Raw genomic sequence first — 23,408 nt, 5'->3', positions numbered from 1 at the left:
TTCCCTACCAGTGCAAGACTTCTCTCCTTCCTAGCTCTTATGTTCACTTTATGTTCTTCACTGCTCTAGGTTGCATGTGCATTGTTGGGGTTAATAGGAAGCAAAAGACAGGAAAGAGCCACACTGAGTAGGAGTTGTACCAGTCACCAACAGTTTGGCCCTAGATAGTGCTGCAACTGGCCCTGTCTTCATCTTTATAGTAGAAAATGTATTTGCACAATAGGATGGTCGAGAGAATTAAATAAAAATAGCATATGTATGACATTAATTTCTTTTTGTAGAGCCTTGGTAAATATTTGGCACTTGTTATTCTCTGTTACCATATAGGTAAATGTGATCATTTTCACTTTTGTCAATGGGAGGCGGAGAAGGGGGGTGGTCAAGGCTTTGAGTACATTTCATTTGTCCCGGGCTGGTGTTTCTTAATGCATGATAATTACTAGGGGATCTTGTTAAAATGCAGATTATGATTCAATTAGTCTGCAGTTCAACCCAGTTTCTATATTTCTAACAAGCCCTCCCAGTTGGTACTCACCTAGGAAATGATGAAATTAGGCCTCAAATCCAGGTTTGTTCTACTCTAGAGCATTCATCCATTACACAGAGCCTTTTTTATGCTCGTTACTAGAATAGGGATTTATTGAAAAATAAGTTTGTAAGAATCTGAAGCTATTCTGTTTAGTATTTAAAAAGAAACTTTCATATGCTCAGTCCCCCTCCCCTTTCTCTCTCTCTCTCTCTCTCTCTCTCTCTCTCTCTCTCTCTCTCTGTGTGTGTGTGTGTGTGTGTGTATGTGTGTTTGTGTTTGTTTTATTTTGGGGGATTGGTGCTATGGTTCAAAACCTGGGTCCTCATGTTTGTGCAAGGCAGTCGCTATGCTACTGCTATGTCTTCAGCTCTCAATTCCTTTTTTTAAAGATACGTTCTTTTTTGTGTGTGTGGTACTGGGGATAGAACTCAAGTGCACTCTACTACCAAGATACATCTCTACCCTTTTATTTTAAGACTGGATCTCAGATAACTTGTTGCCCAGTCTGGCCTTGAACTTGTGATCCTCCTGTCTCAGCCTTTTGAGTAATTGGGCTGATAGTGTGTACCACCATGCTTGACCGCATGTTATTCTCGTCTCCTGCTCCATACTTGTTCTTCCTTCTGCCCGCCTTTTTATTTTTGTTAGAAGGATCGTCATCTACCCTCTCTGCCAGATTGGGAACATCAGATATTCTTGAGTCTTCCCTCTCCTTGTGTACAGTTAGTCATCAAGTTCTTTCAGTTCTTAGGAATATCATTGTAGTGTGACTTCCTTTCCAGTACTGCCTGTTGGGTCTTACCTGTCCATGCATCAAACCCCCACTAGTCTCTCTCCCACCCTGTGGTACTCTGCAGTCTGACTGGAGTTGATCTTCCTAGTCAGAATCAGCCTGAGTATGCCACCCTCCTCTCCAAAAGCTGTGACAAAGAGAAGCTTTGTAGAAAGAGAAAGCATAGGATGAGATAGGACCATACTTGAACTAGACCACCTGGGTTCTTACACTAGCTCCACAGTTCCCTGGTTCCTTAACCTGTCTTTGTAATAACAACTTACCTCCTGAGCTGTTGTAAGGGTTATGATTCAGTACAAAAAGGTTAGAATGGTGCTCAGTGCACTTTTGAGGTTAAAAGGACTAGCTGTTGTGATTGAAAAAGGAAAGTAGCAATTTAAAAGAGCCGAGAGGCTTCACTAATAGGAAATTGGGCTGTCTTTGGGACAAGTTATACAAATAAGCTCCTCACTAGCAAGTGCTAACATCAATATAATGACCTAGCCATGTTAAAGGTAAAAAGTTAGATGTAATTGCAGATTTGTAGGTCGAGGACACTAATGTACCTTGTTAAATCTGAGGAGTAATGATAATAGAATGAACACTGACCCTTTCCTTAATCCTTTGATATAGTTACTATTACTCCCTTTGTACATTGAGGATACCAAGGCACAGAGAGGTTAAGTGACCTGCCCAAGACCATATGGCAAGTAAATTATTAAGATTCAGACTCATAAGCCCACTCTGATCACTAGGATTCATTATTTTTATTATGAAATATCAATTCATAGAAAAGAATCCTCTTCCTTTGGAAAAGGGAGTTCTGACACTGAGTGACTTAGTGAAACGGAGTAACAGAAAGGTAGTTTGGTATTAGGAGTTGCTGTCTTCTGTCAGTCTTCCATAAATAACTTTTCTTAGTCTCGGATTTTACAGTTCAGGTAATGCTGCTATTGATACATTGTGTTTCTTTTAAAGTGATGTTAGTGGTTCCTTTTGACTAGTGAAATGAATTCTTAATTATCCTTTGGTGGTGGATTGGAATCAGACATTGATTTCCTGTGTGGCTTCTGCTGTTAAGTAGCATATTCGTGGGTCACCTTCCTTTGCTATCCAGTGTATGTCCAGGGAATGCATGTTGCTTGATTAAACCAAAGAAATGAAAAAGGTAAATTTGCTGGGAAAACATTCACATACAAATATTCACCTTGGTGTATTTAACCATGTTGAGACAGTTCTGTCAGAGTTGAGGGGACAAATTAAGGGTCAATATATTGGTAGCTTTTTTTTTTTTTTTTTTTTTTAATTTTTTAACATTTATTTTTCAGTTCTCGGCGGACACAACATCTTTGTTGGTATGTGGTGCTGAGGATCGAACCCGGGCCGCACGCACGCCAGGCGAGCGCGCTACCGCTTGAGCCACATCCCCAGCCCTATTGGTAGCTTTTTTAGCTTAATTTTTTTAAGGGAATAATTAGTTCTTTGTGGGAAAAAAAAACTGAAAAAAAATTCAGTCATAAACTGGAAGCCTCAGAAGTGAATAATGTATATGGTCATAATATAATCTCTGTGTATTAATTTGACCAATGATGATTCATAGCTGTTCCATGGATAGTGAGAATATGAAGGTGAGGTAAAAATGCTGACGTTCTGAGAAAGTCATTGGATAATATTTGAAACTAGAAAATCAAATAAAAGTATATAAGGATGTTATTTAGATGTAAGTATATTGAATTATCTTCCATATGTTTCAGTTATCTTCTCTGAAATCTCTTATTTCAGACAGTCAAATGTAAATTGGCTTTTAGTAAATTGGAAAGTAACATTACATACTCCTATAAAATGTTAAATATGGTTTTGTTATGTTTTGGGATGGGATCTTACTTTGGCTTTGAACTTCCAGGCTTAAGCCATTTTCCTGCCTTGGTCTCCAGAGAAACTTGGACTACAGGCTCCTGAAACTATACCCAGTGAAGAAATTAAATCCATGTAATCCTTTTGTAAGGACTGATTTTTTTGTATGCTACAATAGCAAAAGTAGTTTGGAGTAAGGAGTTATTTATAATGTCAGATCCATCAAAGAGATAAATTCACATAACATCCTATTTGGGTTATAAATTTAGATGTTAAAGTACTTTTCAGTATTTAGAAATGTAGATAAGATACTATTTGTTATTTGATTATGTGATGCCATGTTAAACTAAATTCTTATTTTTAAGCTTTTGCTGTCCAGGTTCTGGAGTTAACCTGTCTTGTGGATTAAGTTGAGATTTAGTTATTATTCTTAGAGTTAATGAAAAGTACTTTCATCTTTCAGTGTATTTTTCTTCATTAATCCTGATTACATGCACTGTTGTGTTAGGGAAGAAGGACAGTAGAGTGGGTCATTGTGAAAGGCATGTGTTTTGCTTTTCCCAGGGGTGACCTTACCAGTGCTGCAGTTGGACTGGTGAGCAGCATGGTAGAGAAAGGGCACTGGGCAATTTTTTTTTTTTTGAGAGAGAATTTTTTTTATTTTTCAGTTTTCGGTGGACACAACATCTTTATTTTATGTGGTGCTGAGGATCGAACCCTGTGCCCCTCGCATGCCAGGCGAGTGCGTTACTGGTTGAGCCACATCCCCAGCCTGGCACTGGGCAATTTGACATGCACGTGGCAATGAGGGTAGTGTTTCAAGATGCACTTTGTTTCACTTCAAAAACTTTAACACCAATATTGGTGAGAGTAAGAAGAAAACAGTTCTGTTTATATGATGGTAGTTAGAAATTAGCTGGACACAAATACCCTCTGTGGAGGATATTTATGCACTGGATATCAAAACTGGGAATGTGTCCTTTTGAATTAGAAGTTCAGCTTCTAGAAATTTGCAGGTACTTGAAAAAGTGTAGCAAGAGACATGTTCTAGACTATTCATTGTAACATTGTAATGGGGGAATATGTCTGACAATCAGACATTCACTAATGGATGCTTAAATTATGGTATATTGATATTATTCTAGATATCCAAAAAGGGGGGGGGAGCCTAAGTCTATATGTACTCATAAAGATGTCCTATAGTTGGATTGCATCGACAAAGGTATTTGCAGAACATTTTACACCTGTGTCCGTGATGCCATGAACATGTGTATATGTAAACATTTCTGTGTAAAAATGTAAACATTTCTGGGTAAAATGTGTTGGCAATGGTAGTTTCTAGATAGTGGAACTACAGGACTAGAGGATGAGAAGGCTGCTTAAACCCCATGCAACAAGCAGAGGCCTGAAACTCAGCACTGGATCTGATGAGGTTATTTTGTTGTATTGAAAGGTGTGTTCTCACCTGGCACAGTGGTGCACACCCGTAATCCCAACGGGTTGGGAGGCTGAGGCAGGAGGATCATGAGTTCAAAGCCAGCCAGCCTCAGTAAAAGTGAGGCTAAGCAACTCAGACCATGTCTCTAAATAAAATACAAAATAGAGCTGGCGATGTGGCTCAGTGGTTGAGTGCCCCTGAGTTCAGTCCCTGGTAAATGCCCCCATACACCCGTGTCTTTGCTCTGTCCTGATTGCAGCACCAGCATGTCTCAGTGGCACCTGAGGTTATTAGTTCTACTTATCCTTGTGGTACAAACATGAGAGAGGGAAATCCAATAGTTTTGTCACCTTTTCAGTGCGAAATTTTCCTACTATATATACACCCATCCTTGCATATGTGTCTAGGTTTGTTTTCTCCCGTTTTGATAAATAACATTTTTTTTCCACATTGTTCAACTATTCCAGAAATACTTCTTGTGAGAGACTTGATTTTTAATTTCCTTCCTATATCTCCTAACAATTTAGCCTTTATTCACTTACTGTTTGTGCATATTTAATTCTTCAACTTCTGTTTACTTTTAACTATTAGATTAGCTTCCTCAAACTTATTTATCACTTTCATGTCTCTTCATTGGTTCTGACAACCCATTTCTTATTCCGTGTTAATAATTTCTGCTGGTCTTGAGCTAGCAGTCTTAGTGGCAGGGCTACCAGCTTCCTCTTGAGCTCTACCACCTGTTACTTGTGTTAATGCTGAAAATAGCTCTGACATCCTTGTTGTTGTATCACATGGCACACCTAGTTACAGTCTCCTTTTACCTCTCTGCTCTTGACTTTCCAGGGTTTTCTGCTCATTTGCTTACACTGGAATGATTTTCTTATAGTAAAATGTTTCTTTTAAAGCAGTTTCTTTTCATTTAAAAATTTCATTTCTAGACTGAGGTGGTAGCTCAGTGGTAGGGCACTTACCCCACATGTGTGAGGCCCTAGGTTTGATCCCCAGCACAACAAAAATAAACAAAATTTTTTTCCTTCTTGTACCTCCTAACAATCCAGCCTTTATTCACTTACTGTTTGTGCATATTTAAAAAAAAAAAAATTCCCTCCCCTTCATTTGCCATTTTCCCTATGGACTTTTAAATAAAAATAACATTACAGTTTCTGTTATTTTCCATCTCAGTTCTTTCATCTAATTATCCGTAAAAATAATAAATAAGGCAGCGTCCTATATCTATTTGGGCATATTATCAAATAGAGTATTTTGCCTATCAACTAATCTTTAATTTAGATTTTAAGCAGAACTTCAATTGAGAGGAAGTTATTTTCCATATCACTTCATATTACTTTTTGATGCTTTTTAAAATCTATTTATCCAGGCCTTTGTTAATTACAGATGATTGCTACTGCCTCTCAAAAGTCTTCCAAATGGGCAATAGAAACTGGGTCCAGTTGAGTCCAGTTTCGACAAATCTGTGTTGTTTTGAAACACACATTTCTTCTCTACTTAATAGAACACTAAATAAAATCTACATGTGATTTATCTAGTGTATTCATCTGTAGTTTTGCTTTCTTCAGTATGAAATCTTGACAGTGATCTTGAATCTGTTACCCTTTTGTGCATGCATTGCTTCAAAAAGGCTTGTCTGTGTTCTCTGCACCCTTTTAATTTTTATGAAATCAAAGTTGAATTGTCATTACTGCCACTTAATATTTGATACCTGCTATGCTTAGTGAACATGGAATAGTATAAAAGAGAATAGCAGATGTCAGCTCTTCATGTTCTGGAAAAGAGATGAGGAGTTCTTGTGATCAGAGCTTTAGAGCAGGGGTTTCTAACTTGTTTATAAGGGAAAACCAATTTTATATGCATATGTGTTATCTTTTTCTTTTTATATTTTTACATTTGAATTTTGAAGAATTTGCTTTTAGAAATCTTCCTTGATCTTATTCAAGTCATAAATATTAATAAGGCTGATGAAAATTGTTGATCTCTAAAGATCCAAACTAGTAATTTAGCCAGTCTTCAGAAGTGAAGGAAGAGCCATGGTTGGTCTGTGTTGTGGACCTTTTTAATTAGAGTCTTTTACTACATAGATCATCACTTCAGGGTATGTTGAGTGTTTTGTAAGAGGAAGAGGATGATAGCATATCTAAGATGCTTTCTGCTTATTATCTGTGATCCATTATTGTTCACACTTTGGTAATCTTCGTCTGCTGAATAGGTACAATGCTCGGTATTTATTAATTCCTATCACCACATTGTAAATGTAATGTATCATATATATGTCACCATGAAGAAAGCCAAAGAAAATAGTCTTATAAAATGCCACTGCTTACTGTCTTGATTCATGTGTCTTGATTTGAATGTCTATGAGTGGGAATTTTTAAACACTTGTTTAGCTTAATTCTGTCCTCATTGATAGAATTGGCTTGTGTCCTCTCCTAAGGCCAAAGTGGTGTATAGTCTTTTGGGTGGTAATTAAAATGAAAAAAAAAAAATAAAGGAGTTAGTGTTCTTAAAGATTTTTCAGGGAGAACAGCATCGGAAACATGAACATCAAATGCACGTAGTAAGTTTAGCTTAGTTAATATTATTGAGAAACGGCTTTGAGATGAGCTTTGTTCTAAGCACTGTGAGTGGTGCAGCAAAGAGCACATAGCCCTGGAGGAGAAATGGGATGTTTTACAACACGTTTTCATTAGGATTTTGCAGAGGACCACCAGTTATTTGCATGTTTCTGTATTATTTTTGGGGAATTTGAATGTTCTTTATAACTTGGAAGTTTTCAAGGTTAAATGTTGTCATCCATAAGGATGGGATTTCTTTGTTGTTCTAGTCTGCCTTACCAACCTCCTGTGGTTAGATATAGTAGGACTTTGAAATGACAGGGTTCTTTGTCTCTGTTGGCTTCTCTCACACAGGTGTGGTTTCATCTGCTTCCACACTGAAGATTCACAGGTCTAGAGTGTCACATATGCCTCCTCTCTGTACCACAGCTCCTATCTGACAGGTGCTACAGGCTGTGACATAGCCCTAGCTAAATGCAGTTAATCAGGAAAGAGTTTTGTTGTCTAAGAAATTGTTTTTTAGTTTTCAGCTGACACAACATCTTTGTGGTGCTGAGGATCGAACTCGGGCTGCACGCATGCCAGGCGAGTACGCTACTGCTTGAGCCACATCCCCAGCCCTAAGAACCTGATTTTTATAATCCTTTGAGATCAGGAAAGGAAAACTAAATGTTTTAATCAAGTACCAGATTTTTCTTGAGTCTGGCCTTCTAAAATACTTCAGAAAAATTTTATTTTTTAAATTCTTTTTTAGATTCAGAGAAGTTTTCCTAAGTCATTTGTTTGGATTTACATTGTGGATTGTTGATTTTTTTGTCCTAAGAATCTTGAAGGCTTATATTTTTTTTGCAATTGTTCAAAGTTATATTCCAAGTTTGTAGATTTTAAATTGGATTCTTGACCAACTGGTAGTTCTTTAACAATGTCATCTTTCTGTGGAAGTAGAATGTAGTCAGATATGTAGTCTTCTGGGGGAAAAAATGGAAAAGGAATTAGAAGTGAAACAAAAGCAAAATTATCTTTTGGTTACAAAAATTTTCAAATGTAGACCAAAAGAGTAGTATAATGAATTTCCATCACCCAGATTAACATTTCACAATTATCACTTTTTTCCCTCATACATCTTCTTTCTTCCTTTTCAGATATTTTGGGGGCAAATCTGACACATTGTCATTTACTGCCTTTTGTATATTAATATGCTTCTCTTAAAAATATGGGTTTTTTAAAAAATAACCATCATGCTATATCATACTTAAGAAAATAATGATTGTGCCAGATGTGACAAATGCCTATAATCCCAGGTTCTACAGAGGCTGAGGCAGGAGGATCACAAATTTAAGGCCAGCCTGGGCAATTTAGTTACTGCGTTCTGTCTCCCAGCACTGTGAAAAGATAAAAGAGTGGGGCATGTTGGCATATGCCTATAATCCCAGTGATTCGGGAGTCTGAGCAGGAAGATCAAGAGTTCAAATTTAGTAAGATCATATCTCTAATAAAATATTGAAAAAAGGGCTGGGGATATATACCTGGTAGAATGCTTGGCTTGCATGCACAAGGCCTCAATCCCCAGCATGACCAAAAGAAAACGGGGTGGGGGAGGGTGGTGCTGGAGATGTGGCTCAGTGTTTAAGTGCTCTGGTTCAATCCATAGTACAAAAAGAAAAGAAAAAGAAAAAAAAAGAAAAGAAAAAGAAAATAGCAATGCTTTAGGAGGATGATGCTTTTAATAAATCCCCTGACTGTTGCACTGGTGATTTAATCCATGGGCTCACATATGCTAGGAAAGCACTGAACCGCATCCATAGCCTTTTGTGTTTTGAAACAGGCTGGCCTCAAATTTGCTATCCTTCTATCTTCTTTCAGCTAGCTGGGATTACAGGCTTGTGCCACTGTGCCAGTGTGTTCCACAGATGATGGGGGTTTTTTTTGCTTTTGTGGCACTGTGGATCCAACTCAGGGCCTTGCACATGCCAGACAATGGATTTTTTTTTTTTTTTTTTTTGGTGCTGGGGATTGAACCCAGGGCCTTGTGCATGTGAGACAAGCACTCTACCAACTGAGCTATATGCTTGCAGTTTTACCTTGAATCAGTTATATCAAGGAAACCAAATTGTGAAAAACAAATTTAGGATTAACCTTCTACAAGTTATTTAAGAAAAATAACACTGCTGAGCTGATATGCTGCTAATTTACTTATGTGCATTATATATTACATAAATTTGTAATTTTCAGTTATAAGTAAACAAAAGATACTGTTGCCATAAAATTGCAAAGTAGTGAAGTTTGTTAAGGAGTTATTTGAATTTTATAGATAGCCTCTAGTTTCCAAATTTTTTTAAAGGCATAATTGGGATTTGTATTTTTTTGAAAATATAAATCTTAATTCTGTTTGGAATGTATATCCTGTTGATTTCAAGATGGTATCATTGTTGTTTCCTATTTCCCTTTACCTTTCTCTCTCTCTCTCTCTCTTTCTCTCTGCTTTTCTGCAATTGAGTCATCTGAGTATTTGTTTTTATAAATCTACTTTTAAATATATTTTATTAGGAATGGGGGCAGAGATGAGCTTTCTTATATATCTAATATACCTTTTCTAAACCTGTTTTAAAAATTATTTTCTGTAACTTATGATTTAACTTTTCTGTTTAGAATTTTTACTTTTAATAAAGTTTAAACAAAATAATACGTTCAAGGAAAAGCTAAGTCAGTTATAGCAATGATTTTTTCACTTTAAAAAAATAATATTTTCTAGGATCTTGCCAGTGTTTACTTTGGTTTCTGATATAGAAGCTCTAAATGAAGAGAAACACTTGAGATTTTTATTAACAATCTCTCCTAAAGTTGGTATAATTTATAGTCTGCTGGGAGGTAATGAACATACTTGCTATTTAACCTTACTCCTGTCTTGTACTAGTTTGTATTACTATAACAAAATGCCTAATGCTGGGTGGTTTTATAAAGAGAAGAAGTTTAGGTATTACAGTTTTGGAAGCTGAAGATTCCAGATTGAGCAGCCACATTGGTTCATCCTCTGATAAGGGCCTAATGGTTGGTTGGTGGTACCATGGTGGAAGCATATAATAGAGTTCATATGACCAGACAGGAAACCAGAGTGAGGCGAGGGGCCAGGCCTGACCTTTTTAAAAATATATATATATATAAATATATATATATATTTTTTTTTAGTTGTAGGCGGACAGGATATCTTTATTTCACTTTTAATGTGGTGCTGAGAATGGAACCCAGTGCCCCACATGTGCTAGGTGAGCCCTCACCACTGAACCCCTGTAGCCCCTGGCTTGACCTTTCTTTTCTTTTTTTTTTTTTTTTTTTAAATTTTATGTGGTGCTGAGGATCAAGCCACAACCCCAGCCCTGGCTTGACCTTTTTATAGCAATTTTTTCCTCCAGAAACTAATTCAGGATCCTACTGAAACTATCTTAATCCCTTCCAATAGTATCACTCTCAGTGACCTCTTAACAGTGCCATACTGGGACCAAGTTTCTAACATACAAGTTGGGCAGGCCTACTTAAACCATATTGATACCAGAGCATACTTGTGTAAATGTTTGACTGTGTAAAATTTTAAAAATATATGCTTCTCTGGGCTGGGGATGTGGCTCAAGCGGTAGCGCGCTCGCCTAGCATGCGTGCGGCCCGGGTTCAATCCTCAGCACCACATACAAACAAAGATGTTGTGTCTGCCGAGAGCTAAAAAATAAATATTAAAAAAATTTTAAAAATAAAAATATATGCTTCTCCTTAGTGATGTCTTTAAGATACTATAGTAAGTTGCCAAAATTTTTTTGCTTTATTTGCTTTTAAACAACATATACTTTTTTTTTTGTACCAGGAACTCAGGGACATTTAAACACTGAGTCACATTCTATCCCTTTTTATTTTTACTTGAGACAAGGTTTTGCTAAGTTGCTTAGGGCGTTTTGCTAGGGCCTCACTAAATTGCTGAGGCTGGTTTTGACCTTGTGATCCTCCTGCTCTCAGCTTCCTGAGCTGCTGGGATTACAGGCATGCACATTGTGTCCAGCACATACCTATCTTGAAGTAACAATTTTTGAATAGGTGCTACATTTCTTAGAAGGGACTTAGTTTACTTAGTTGTAAAACTGCTAAGAGTTGAGAATTTTATTCATTAGAGATTATCTTTCTTAGAACATATTGTTTACCCTTTTTTTAAAAAAATGTAATTTCGGGCTGGAGATGTGGCTCAAGCGGTAGCACTCGCCTGGCATGCGTACGGCCGGGGTTCGATCCTCAGCACCATATACCAACAAAGATGTTGTGTCCGCCGAGAACTAAAAAATAAATATTAAAAATTCTCTCTCTATCTCTCTCTCTCCTCTCTCACTCTCTCTTTAAAAAAATAAAAATAAAAGTCAGTTGAATGTATGGTTCTTCTCAAGAGAGATCTGATATATACATATAGATATGCAGTTACTGGCCAAAGTGTGCTTAATTTACGGGTGTACCTATAGCAAATGAAAAATAAAAACATATAATGGGGCTGGGGATGTGGCTCAAGCGGTAGCGCGCTCGCCTGGCATGCGTGCGGCCCGGGTTCGATCCTCAGCACCACATACAAACAAAGATGTTGTGTCCGCTGAGAACTAATAAATAAATAAATATTTTTTAAAAAAAAAACATATAATGATAAACCCAACCTGATCTTTAAAAAAAAAAATGTAATTTCATGAGCTTTGGTGTCTTTCTAGCCCAACTCTAGATATTTTTTAAAGGATAGTAGCCTAGTGATAGCTCCCAGATCTATCTAAAGAAGGTAAGATTGGAGAAACTTTAAGTAATGTAAGAAAAAAAAAGAGAGAAACTAAGAACCTCTTAATGCAAGGACTTTAGCATCACAGTGTAAGGAATCTCTACCTGATTAGTTCCTAAGGGCATCATTGTATTTTTTATTACAGCATATCAACTATTATTAATAGTAATAACCCAGTATGAGGAAAAGTATCTCTCTTAACCAGAATACAGAAGAAAACAAAAATTTTAGATATTGCTTTAAAAAAGTTTGTTGCTTAAGTAAATTTTAGGTAGAGTGTTCTTTAGTTTACATTTTAAAAAATTGAGGGCTGGGGGAATAGACAAGTGGCATAGCACTTATCTAGTGTGCATGAGGCCCTGTCTCTTGATGGGCCAGGTACCTGAATATGTGTTTCATTAAATCTTCAGTGACCTTGCAAGTGAGGTTTTATCCAACTATCACCCCCCATTCCCCCTCCTCCTGCTCTTCTAGAGTGTAGAAGACATGTTCAGAGTTAAGTGATTTACAGGGTGACTTCTTTTTAATTCATTAGTCATCTACCTGTTTATAATACATCATCACTTGACTTATCTGATGATACTTCAAGTTTGGCAGGTGCAAAAGTGAATTAAGAATCTCCCATTAAAAATAATAATAATAAAAAAAAACCCAAAACCTGTTTCTTCTCTCTTCCACTGTGCCTTTCATTGATGGTATCACCTCACCTGTCTGACTTTCTTGGAACTAGACACAGATCTTGGACTGGCAGCAACAGGCCATGGCTATCTTGCAATTTCATTTATGTGTTCATTTTATAAATATTGACTGAATACCTACCGTTTGCTGGGAGCTCTTCCAGGATCCAGGAACACAGCAGCAAACAAAACAGACAACCTATACCCTTGTGGAGTTTGTCTTAAATAGAAGATAAGTAATACACTAAATAAAATAAAATACATATATAATATATCACATTGTGGCAAGAGTGTGTGGTTGAAAATGGTGTTGTCAGGCAGGCCTGAGACACACTGGAACATCTATGCATTGTGTACATTTATAAATAAGATTTATGTAGAAATCTGGTTTTTGATTTCTCGTGAAAATGTGACATTCTAGCAACACCAGAGCTTTCTACACCTGTTCCATGTCCAGTCAACTATAAAGGCCATACAATCTTTCCCATCATTCCCGCAACTATTATCTTTGTTGAGGTCTTGAACGTTTCTTTCTGCTCTTTTGCTTTAAATCTGTTTATTCTACCTTTTACCTATTCTGTACACCAAAACTAGTTTATCTATGTAGAACACACTTACATGTACTATGTGTGGATATATTGTGTCCTTATTCACTAGATAAATCCATGCTTTCAGGTTGCTCCATAATCTGGTCTTGGCCTGCTTTCTGTTAGAACTCCTGGGGGTCCACTCAAAATAAAAATTCAGAGTCAGCCATCTCTGGACCTAAATTAAGTATTTGCTTTAAATGGCTCCTGCTATCTCTATGTGTCCAAATCACATTCTTATTTTAAAGTATTCTATAAATTCTTGCTTACCATAGCCAACTTGTGCTTTCTCTTGTCAGAACAAAGGAAATTTTTCTATTCCAAATTCTATTAGCATTTTATGCAAACCCCTTTTTGTGTTTATTGCTTAATGACCAAATCTTGTATTCTCATACTAGACTTCACTTTTCTTGAAGACAGGCTGTGTTTAAGAATATATATATATATTTTTTGTTCGCCTAATGGTGTGTATGTAGAAGGTGTGTAGAGTGTGTCGTAACCCAATTCTGATTAGACATAAAGCCTCTTTGATCTTTTGTGGATTTAATGGATCCACTCTGCATTCTCTATATCTCAGCTTAATAGGATCCTGTTAATTTATGTGAAAAGCTAAAAAATAGTTGTAGAAAAAAACAGAACAAAATGCTTCAGCTTAGGAGATAGTAACAAATATATAGTCATGAATTGATTACTCTTCACACTATAGAATTTTCCTTCGAGATAGAGATAAATGAGCAATTTTTAAAATTCTTTATATTATACACACACTTAGATTCCATTACTCATAGAAGACTTCCCCCGTAAGCCTTTTATTTTTCTGCTTATTTTCTCAATAGCTTATTTTTATTCTTATTTGTCTGAATAAAATTCCCCCTTCTAATATGAAGAACAAAAGCCTTTAAACAAACCCCACACCTTTTATATTTAAACTCATTTAAGCCAGAAGCCTTTCTAATAAACAGGACTCTTTTTTTCTTCACTTATAATTTAAACAAAGACACTTCTTTGGTTATTATTTTGCCCAGAGGCTGTTTGTCATGGGTACACAAAAGCTATACTAGTCTTCCTTAACCAGTGTTGGATCACTCCCCCAACCCAGGACTGGGTATTGAACTCAGGGCCTCATGCATACCAGGCAAGCACTGTACTACAGAACTACAACCCTACCCCTTTTAAAAATCGTGCTTAGAGACAGGGTTTCATTAAGTTGCCCAGGCTGCCTGCAACTTGGGATCCTCATGCCTCAGCCTCCTGAGTAGCTGGGATTACAGGTGCGTGCCACCATGCCCAGCTGTGGTTGGAGTTTTTATAGACATTTTTGTGAAGCCACTTAAATTTGCTTACTTCTGGGTGTTAGTTATTTTACTGTCTTTGGCAGATTATTTTTCAATATGAAGTTTTTTCTTTGGGTTTTTTGTCTTTTTTTTTCTTTTTTTTAACCCAGAGGTACTCAACCTCTGAGCCACATCCCCAGCCCTTTTTTGCTGAGGTTGGCTTTGAATTTATGATCTTCCTGCCTCAGCCTCCTGAACTGCTGGGATTGAAAGTGTGTGCCACCTTGTCTAGCAATGTGAAGTGTTTGGATCACTTAGCTAGCTTTTTCTTCCCCAGACTAAGTGTTGTACCTTAGGAAAATGTTGGATCATTTTATGAATTCTTAAGAGAGCTCTAGTAACTGAGTTTTTCTAAAATGTCGTGCCTATTCAAAGCTAGAGTTCTGAGGCTAGGGATGTAACTCAGTGGTAGAGTGCTTGCCTAGCATGCATGAGGCCATGGGTTCCATCCCCATCTCTGCTGAAAACAGAGTTCTGTTTATAACTGACTATATTTTTAGGGTTTTTTTTAAGAGCTTTTATTATCGAAAATTCCAAATAAACAAAAATAGTATGGCAAACCTCGTGTATCGAGCAATCACTCAGGTTGAGTAATTATAAACTCGGGGCCAATACCATTTCTTCAGTACCTCATGTACCCCTTTTACACTGTATTATACCCTAGATTTTATACATTTAAAATAGTAAATATTTCAATATGTATTTCTAAAAGAGAATAATTCTTTATAAACATAATCCCGCAAGTATTTTTGTGATAGTTTCCTATTAATGGATTAATGGATTTCCATCTTTTACCAAGAAAAGTAGGTGGTGAAGATTGCTGAGTTTCTTTAACTTTACTGTGTGATTAATCTCAAGAACCAGAAACAGACAGGTCTGAACCTAGAGAGAAAAAGCTGTAGAGTTTGCTGCCTCTCACAAAAGCAAGTTCTTTAAAATCCCAGTCTCTCCCTAAAACACTACTCTAGAATTTATTTTATAAACTCTATCACTAAGCTTAGGATATGATGTGTGAGATCTGAGTCTTTGGCCTGTCAATGTCAATCCTGTGGCATAGGCTGAGCTCTTGGCTCCCTTTCTTGAAAATTTCAGAAGTATATAAAAATTAATTCTGAAATCCTGATGGATGAATTTTGCCAGAAATGTCAGTTATCTCTTGACATTTTGGCATTTACCTTTAAATTGTGTAATCATAATGCCATTCAGGAGAAATAAGGTGCTGGGTGGCATTTTAAAAGTGAAATGGACTTGGGTTTCTGGGAATGTTAATCACTATTCTTCTGAAAATAGTGATAATCCACAATAGTGAAATGCTAAGTGGGTAAAAACTAATATTTTGTGATAACTTAGGTTGGAGGTGAATAAAATATGATTTATGTTTATATAACACATTTTTGCCAGAGTAGCATCCAAGGAATTTTTATATTTTCAAGTTTTGAAACTGAGAAAGTATTAAAGGAACCTTCTGATTGAGTTTCCACTTGTCTACTAGCCTGACCAACCCATCTCAGAAATAGATCATTATTTTTGTCATTTTAACCAGCCTTCTTATTTTCTTGCCCTTGATTTTGTAGCAGAAGGGAAAGAAACTTGTGGTCTCTACCATAAATACTCATGGTAAAAGTAGTCGAGTAGTTTTATATTTTTTGTGGCAAGTCATTCGGTGGTGATGGAATGGCTTATTTTTAATGCAGTGTTATTCTTTTGACTAAACTTTAATTTATTCCCCTTCTGATTTCACATCTGTATCATTCCAAGATGTCCTAAACTTAGCACAATGTCTCATTTACCAAGTTGGTAGAAGTTTTAAAAGTTATATTTGGTTTGCTTTCTCATATAAAATGGACTATTTGGGCATGGTGTAGCTCAAGAGAGACTTATTGTATCTGACATGTGAGTTGTATTAGGCATCATAGGGAAAAGGGAGTGTTGATTTTTCTAATTTCATTTTAACATAAGTTAGGAAAGTAGAATCATCTTTGTCAAGTAAATATAAGTGTGGAAGTAGATCCTAAACAAATCACAAAATAGAAGAAACCCAATTATATTGCATTCTTTGGGTAAAGGATGGAAAAGATATCTTCAGTTTTCCAGAAGTGACATACATGAAATAACTCATAATTTTAAATGATTGAATAATTGCTTATGGATCAGTATCATTTATAGCAAATTATTTCTGATTGATGGAGAATACTGCTAATATGGATTTTTATATTACAAAATTAGTTTGATTTCTTTTTTAAACTAATTTTATCTTTTAACTTGCTCTATTCTTTGATTATCTTTGCCAATTTATGTAGTTTTGCCTAATGGCTAGGATATCTTTACCTATGCCACTATTTTATATTTAACTTCTAGATACCTCAGTTGAGCAGAAACAACATTGGTGGAGCCAATGGCCAGGGACACTAGGAGACCCTTGTAGTAGCCTATGTAATACAGATGGCTTATATTTCATTTAACCAGTTTCCTGTTGATAGAAATTTAGGTGGTTTTCCATCTTTAAGTTCAGGTTTTGCTATAAACATTTGTGTATCAAAAACACTTCATTTTAAAAAAAAAATGTACTGGGGATTGGACCCAGGGGTACTTTAACACTGAGCTTCTCACAGTCCCTAGCAGAGTAACCACTATCCTAATTTGTAATACTACTGATTCATTTAGCTTGACTGTAGTGTATATAAACAGAATCATACCTGCTTTTTTGTTTCTGTGTTTTTTCACTTATCTGTGAAACCCTTACATGTTTGTGTATCATGTCATTCTCTTTGTTGATTTGTGGTATAAAATTCTGTTGGATGACTATACCATAGTTTCCTCTTTAACTTTTGATGAACCTGTGATTGTCTATAATACTTGGATATTACATATAGTGTTGTGCACTTTCTTAAACATGTATTTGGAGAGCATGGCTGTACTTATCTGTTGATATATACCCAGAGATAGCACTGAAGGGTCACAGGACATGCCTATGTACAGATTCAGTGCTGCCAGCAATTTCTCAAAGCAATGAAACTATATCACACACTCTGCTGGCTATTTAAAAAAAAAAAAAAATTAGGGCTGGGATTGTGGCTCAGCGGTAGAGTGCTTGCCTAGCACATGTGAGGCCCTGGATTTGATCCTCAGACCACATAAAAATAAATAAAATAAGATATTGTGTCCAACTACAACTAAAAAATAAATTTTTTTAAAATTAACTTAAAAGAAAAATATGAATAAAAGAATAAATTTATTTTAAGTTGTGGAATATGGTGCTAAAGTTGTCCTCAGAAGTAAAAATTCATACTCCACTGAACACAAGATTTTATCTATTTCTTTAATCTTTATTAATTTTATAGTGAAAAATGTTTTTAAACAAGTGAGTTGAACTTTTTTTTTTACATTTATTTATTTATTTATTTATTTTATTTTTTTAAAGAGAGAGTGAGAGAGGAGAGAGAGAGAGAGAGAGAATTTTTAATATTTATTTTTTAGTTCTCGGCAGACACAACATCTTTGTTTATACGTGGTGCTGAGGATCGAACCCAGGCCACACGCATGCCAGGCGAGCGCGCTACCGCTTGAGCCACATCCCCAGCCCCTTTTACATTTATTTTTTGGGGTGTAGATGGACACAACACAATGCCTTTATTTGTTTGTGGTGCTGAGGATCGAACCCGGGTCCTGCCTGTGCTAGGCTAGTGCTCTACCACTGAGCCACAGTCCCAGTCCTAACTTTTTTTTAATATTTATTTTTTAGTTGTAGTTGGACACAATATATTTATTTTATGTGGTGCTGAGGATGGAACCAGGGCCTCGCACGTGCTAGGCGAGCACTCTACCGCTGAGCCATAACCCTAGCCCAGTGAGTTGAACTTTTTATGCCTTAATTTTTTTTTCATTTCGATTTTCTTTTCTTGACCTTGGTTGTTTTTGACCTTTTCTTTTTTAGGATGTTTTCTCCTTCCCTATTGCTTTGTAGTAATTCCTTATTTTAAAAATCCTTATTTATTTATTTATGCTGGGAATTGAACCCAGGGCCTTGTGCATGCTAACATACCTATGCTCCACCTCTGAGTCATATCCCCAGCAAAATCTACATTTTTTTGGTTGTATGCTATATATTTTTTCTCCCTAGCCTTTCCTTTGTCTTTTTTTATCTTTTATAATATAAAAGTTTTAAATATGTATAATATCTGCTAATCTTTTCCTTTGTGGTTTCTGGCTTTGGTCTCAGGAAGGCCTTTTCCATAGGAAAGTATTTTCTTTGTGGGCTTCTTGTTTGTTTTTAATTTTTATATTATAACTGCAGTTGACCCCTCTCCCCCAACACACATACACACAAACACACTCACACACACACACACACACACACACTCACACAAGGGTGTTTTTTAAAAACTTTTTTTTTTTTTTTTTTTAAAGAGAGTGAGGGGAGAGAGAGAGAGAGAGAGAGAGAGAGAGAGAGAGAGAGAGAGAGAATTTTTAATATTTATCATGTTTTAGTTCTCGGCGGACACAACATCTTTGTTGGTATGTGGTGCTGGGGATCGAACCCGGGCCGCACACATGCCAGGCGAGTGCGCTACCTCTTGAGCCACATCCCCAGCCCCTGTTTTTTAAAAACTTTTAAAATGTTTTAAACATGTTGCACTTAAAAACAAACAAACAAAAAATACTGCATTAGCTTTGGGATATTTTGTGGGTGTCAGAGGGGTGACTCTTTGGTCAGGAAAAATTTAGTATACCAGAGCAGGCATCTGTGTGTCATTAGACCAGTGAGAAATGATTCCAGTTTTCCTATGTGAATATTATTTGAGTATGTTTGTTATGAGAATACTTTTCAGTTAGAAAAGCATGAGACTAAATTAGTACAGTCTGGATTATATAATTTAAATATCTCTTGTGGATACTATCCAAGGCTCTCAAGCAAGGACTTTACCCAAAATATACCTGGTCTCTTTGCAGTTTGTATTGTAGCCTATAGGACAAGGACTTGGGGAGCCAAATATTTAATTTCAAACCTTTAAAAATATCATTTTTTCCATTATTTGAGATCATTTAAAAATTTTTGATTTATCTATTTTGTATATTCATATGTGTAATTAAAATGTAATTGGCACTGCTGATTGCGAAAGATGATACCTGTTCTGTCATTTCTGGTTTTCTTCTTTATTACATTTAGATTTGAAAAATTTCCAAAGCCATACCACCTAAAATTCCTATCGTAGTGTCATTGTTGAGTTAGTCCACAAAGCAAAGACTTCAAATAGGTTTTAGATTAGTAGCACTGTCTTCTACTAAGATGGATTAATTAGTTTTCTGTAACTGAGTCAGTGAAGCGATGAGAGCTCCAGGGCCAGGACAGTTTTTTAGGAAGAGAACTTAGAATTCTAAATTACCTCTCTGTAATTAAAGCCCTGGACCACACCAGAACCTAAAGGCAGGTCTAAAGTGGGTGGAGTCTGGGGAGGAAAGGAAAGAGTAAGTGAAAATAAATACAACAGATAAAACAGTCTGCCTTATAGTAAAGTTGTGTCATTAATTATTTTGAGTATTTCATAAGCCAAGGAGAAAGTTGTGGGGACTTTCCTTAGTTAAATCCTTAATTTTAGGAGCACAGCACTTCTAGTTTAGGAGAATTTTTAGTGACTTACCAGACATGCGAATTTGACTAAAGAGTACTGAATTATTTTAAGGGCTTATTGGGGAGTAGAAGGTATAGTTAGGAAAAATATTAAAAGTGCCCATTTTTCATTTACGTATAGGCAGATGTATTCTTATACATTTTCCATATTTAATCTTCACAGATTAAATGCTATTTTCCCAATTCGAAGGGTGAGAACAAAGGGCATTATTTTTTTGTAGTTGTAGATGGACACATGCTTTTATTTTATTTGATTATTTTTATGTGGTGCTGAGGATCAAACCCAGTGCCTCACATTCTGCTGCTAAGCTACAGCCCCAGCCCACAAAGGGCATTATTTTGTTGAGGCTCACAAACCAAGTAAATGACAGTCCTGGGATTTGAACAGCAGTCTCTCTCTGAATCCAAAGTTCATTCATATTCTTTTCATTAGAGTCAGATGCCTTCTAAACCCTAGAGCTGTTGTGTATTGTGTGTATAAGTATCATGTCAAGTTTTGGTAACACTTTAGTTGGCATATCTTGGGGATGTTAACAGTAGTTCTTCCTCTGATATAAAGCCTGTGTACTTTCCTTTACCTTCCACCTTAGCATTGAGAGTAAGCATGAGGTTACAATCCTGGGAGGACTCAATGAATTTGTAGTGAAGTTTTATGGACCACAAGGAAGTAAGTATATGTGTTCTTCTTTTATAGTCTTTTATTCTTAAAGACAGAACATCAAGGACAAATAGTAGCATGTATAGTTTTTGCTGAAAAGTAAGTTCAGTTGAACTCTAGAACCAGTGAGAAAACCAATTTCTCATCATAATTACTTTATACACTTTTCTCTCTAATGAGCTGTGAGAGTGATTTCTGGGAAGTGCATTTTGGGTTTTGTTGTTGTTGTTTGTTTTTGGGGATTGAACCCAGGAGTGCTTAACCACTGAGCCACATCCCCAGCCCCTCGTTGTATTTTATTTAGAGACAGAGTCTCACCAAATTGCTTAAGGCTTGGCTAAATTGCTGAGGCGGACTTTAAACTCCTCCTGCCTCAGCTTCCTGAGCTGCTGGGATTATAGGTGTGCACCACCACACTGGACATTTTGTTCTTGTTTTTTTTTTGTTATTATTGTTTTTTTTTGTTTTTGTTTTTGTTTTTGTTTTTTGGTTTTTGTTTGGTGGGGCTTGGCTGAGATAGGAGAAAAGGGAATGTAAGTAGCTATTACTTACCAGATTATAGTGTTTAATAGAATCAAATAAATTTGAAAGAGACAATCACTGCTGATTTTCCAACTTTTGATGTTTTAAAGTACATAGAGAAACCTACTGGTTATAGTAGGGTTCTGACTCTTTAAAGAATTAATTTGAGTGTTTTCAGAAGAGATTAGGGTTTAACATTTAACTTATACTAAGATTTATTTTCTAATTTAAGGACACAATTCTAATGTTTAGTCTTTTTTACTTTTATTCTAGCACCGTATGAAGGTGGAGTATGGAAAGTTAGAGTGGATCTTCCTGATAAATACCCTTTCAAATCTCCATCTATAGGTATGTGAGTACTTGGTTTGGTTTCTCTCCTTAGGGAATTTTGAAATCTAAGAGGAAAAGATATCCTACATTTTGTGGGAGATATTTCTAGAAATGATGATTTAACTGAATTTTTGGTTGGTTAAATCAGTGATTTGGTGGGAACTTCCATAATGTGATAAAGGTGTGTGTGTGTATATATATATATATATATATATATATATATATATATATACCTTTGCACGATTATAATGACTTACAGTGTAGATTTTTCTCTTTAGGTGTCAACAAATGGTATATAATATCTGTTCTAATTTTGTCATCTAAAAATCCAGTCTAGATCTTACTTTACTTTGGTTAACCCCAGTTCTGGGTACTAAGCAATGAAACGACTCTTTCATTCTCTCCAATCTTTTTAGCCATATAAACAGTAGACAGAAGAATAGCAACCTCAGTGTGGGATTATATAAGAGGTGTGCTTGCCTTCATCTTCCTTATACCTCAATTTGTGATGTTATTAACCTGTCGTCTCCACTGAGGTGTGCTCAGTAATAATTAAGTTATTTTAGTACTTCTGATTGAAGGTGACAACTCTAAATATTTAAGATTGTAGAATGATAGTTCTCTCATTAACTTTAGTAAACTTTTTTTTAACTTTAGTCTATACGTAACTAAAATATTATAAAATATTGACCAATTTTAAGTAAGAGCAATAAAATAAAATTGGAATATATTGAACAATCTTTGATGGTCCGACTGAGCTTTGTACTGAGAACAGCCAGAGTTAAAATATCTTGGTACCACTGTAACTGTCTTCAGAGCTAAAGCCTGATAGATCTCCTGGCTGCAAGAAAAAGAACCAAAGCTATCTGAAGCTTTGATTTCATTTCATGCTTCTGTATTTCTTTGTAAGGCAAATAGTACAGAAGAGTTAGGATGGTCACAGACTTAAGTCCAAAAGCGGTAACCTCTTCCTTAATATCTAACTACTTTACATGCTTTAGTATTTTATGCTTTAAAAATATAGAGCATCTATAAATTTGTTCTTAGACTGGAGAACTTTTTTGCTCATTTGAATCATAGAGTGGTAATTTCCTTGAGTTTGTTAGGTGAGTTTTCTAAACCAGCACTCAAGAAGATACTTTATGGATAAATGAATCTGAAATTTTTTCATTGGTTTATGAGCTCCAAGTTTTAGAGTTAGGAATGGTGAAGTGGTATCATGAGGTGTGTAAAGTTTGAAACAACTCAAGAGCGCATCTGACTTTAATAGCTGTGTGGTTGAGGGTATCAGCCTTTTCTTGCCTCCAATCCATGACAGCATGTTGTAGTTCCCTGCCGATAGTTTATTCATCTCTTAACTTGAGAGGGGTGTTTCTATTCAGACATTTGAAACATGTATATAGTCAAGTAGTATGGTCTTAAAGCCTTTACAAATTACCCAAACCATGTAAATTCATTCAGACACATCTCATAAATACATTTACTTAAAAAGTAAAAATTAGCCTTCCAAATGCAGTTTTGTTACACCACATTCCTAGTCAGAGAGGAGACAGTAAACCTTATTGAAATTAGTAGTTAACCTATAGAAATGCAGTTGCATATCCTGTACAAAAGTAGTTATTTCCCAAATATTGTTATTGTTCCAGGTAACATGATTGATTCATTTTAGCTTTCTAAATAAAATAGATAAAAATATCCTAAATATGTACAACTTTA

The 23,408-nt window shown here is 35.9% G+C and overlaps 1 protein-coding gene across 2 annotated transcripts in view; it reads left to right on the top strand.

Moving 5' to 3' along the window:
• The window catches only part of Ube2h (ubiquitin conjugating enzyme E2 H), a 106,588-nt gene that overhangs the window by 42,465 nt on the left and 40,715 nt on the right, over positions 1–23,408 (top strand). For both annotated transcript variants that reach the window (XM_021730377.3, XM_005331109.5), the window contains exons 2-3: positions 20,773–20,849; positions 21,636–21,710. In XM_021730377.3, the coding sequence (XP_021586052.1) occupies positions 20,773–20,849; positions 21,636–21,710 (152 nt within the window). The remainder of the gene's footprint in view (positions 1–20,772; positions 20,850–21,635; positions 21,711–23,408) is intronic.

Source organism: Ictidomys tridecemlineatus, chromosome 2 (genome assembly GCF_052094955.1).
Source record: "Ictidomys tridecemlineatus isolate mIctTri1 chromosome 2, mIctTri1.hap1, whole genome shotgun sequence".
NCBI classification, from domain to species: Eukaryota; Metazoa; Chordata; class Mammalia; order Rodentia; family Sciuridae; genus Ictidomys; species Ictidomys tridecemlineatus.
The sequence above is the reverse complement of the archived record's forward strand: the minus strand, read 5'-3'. Positions and strand labels throughout refer to the sequence as shown.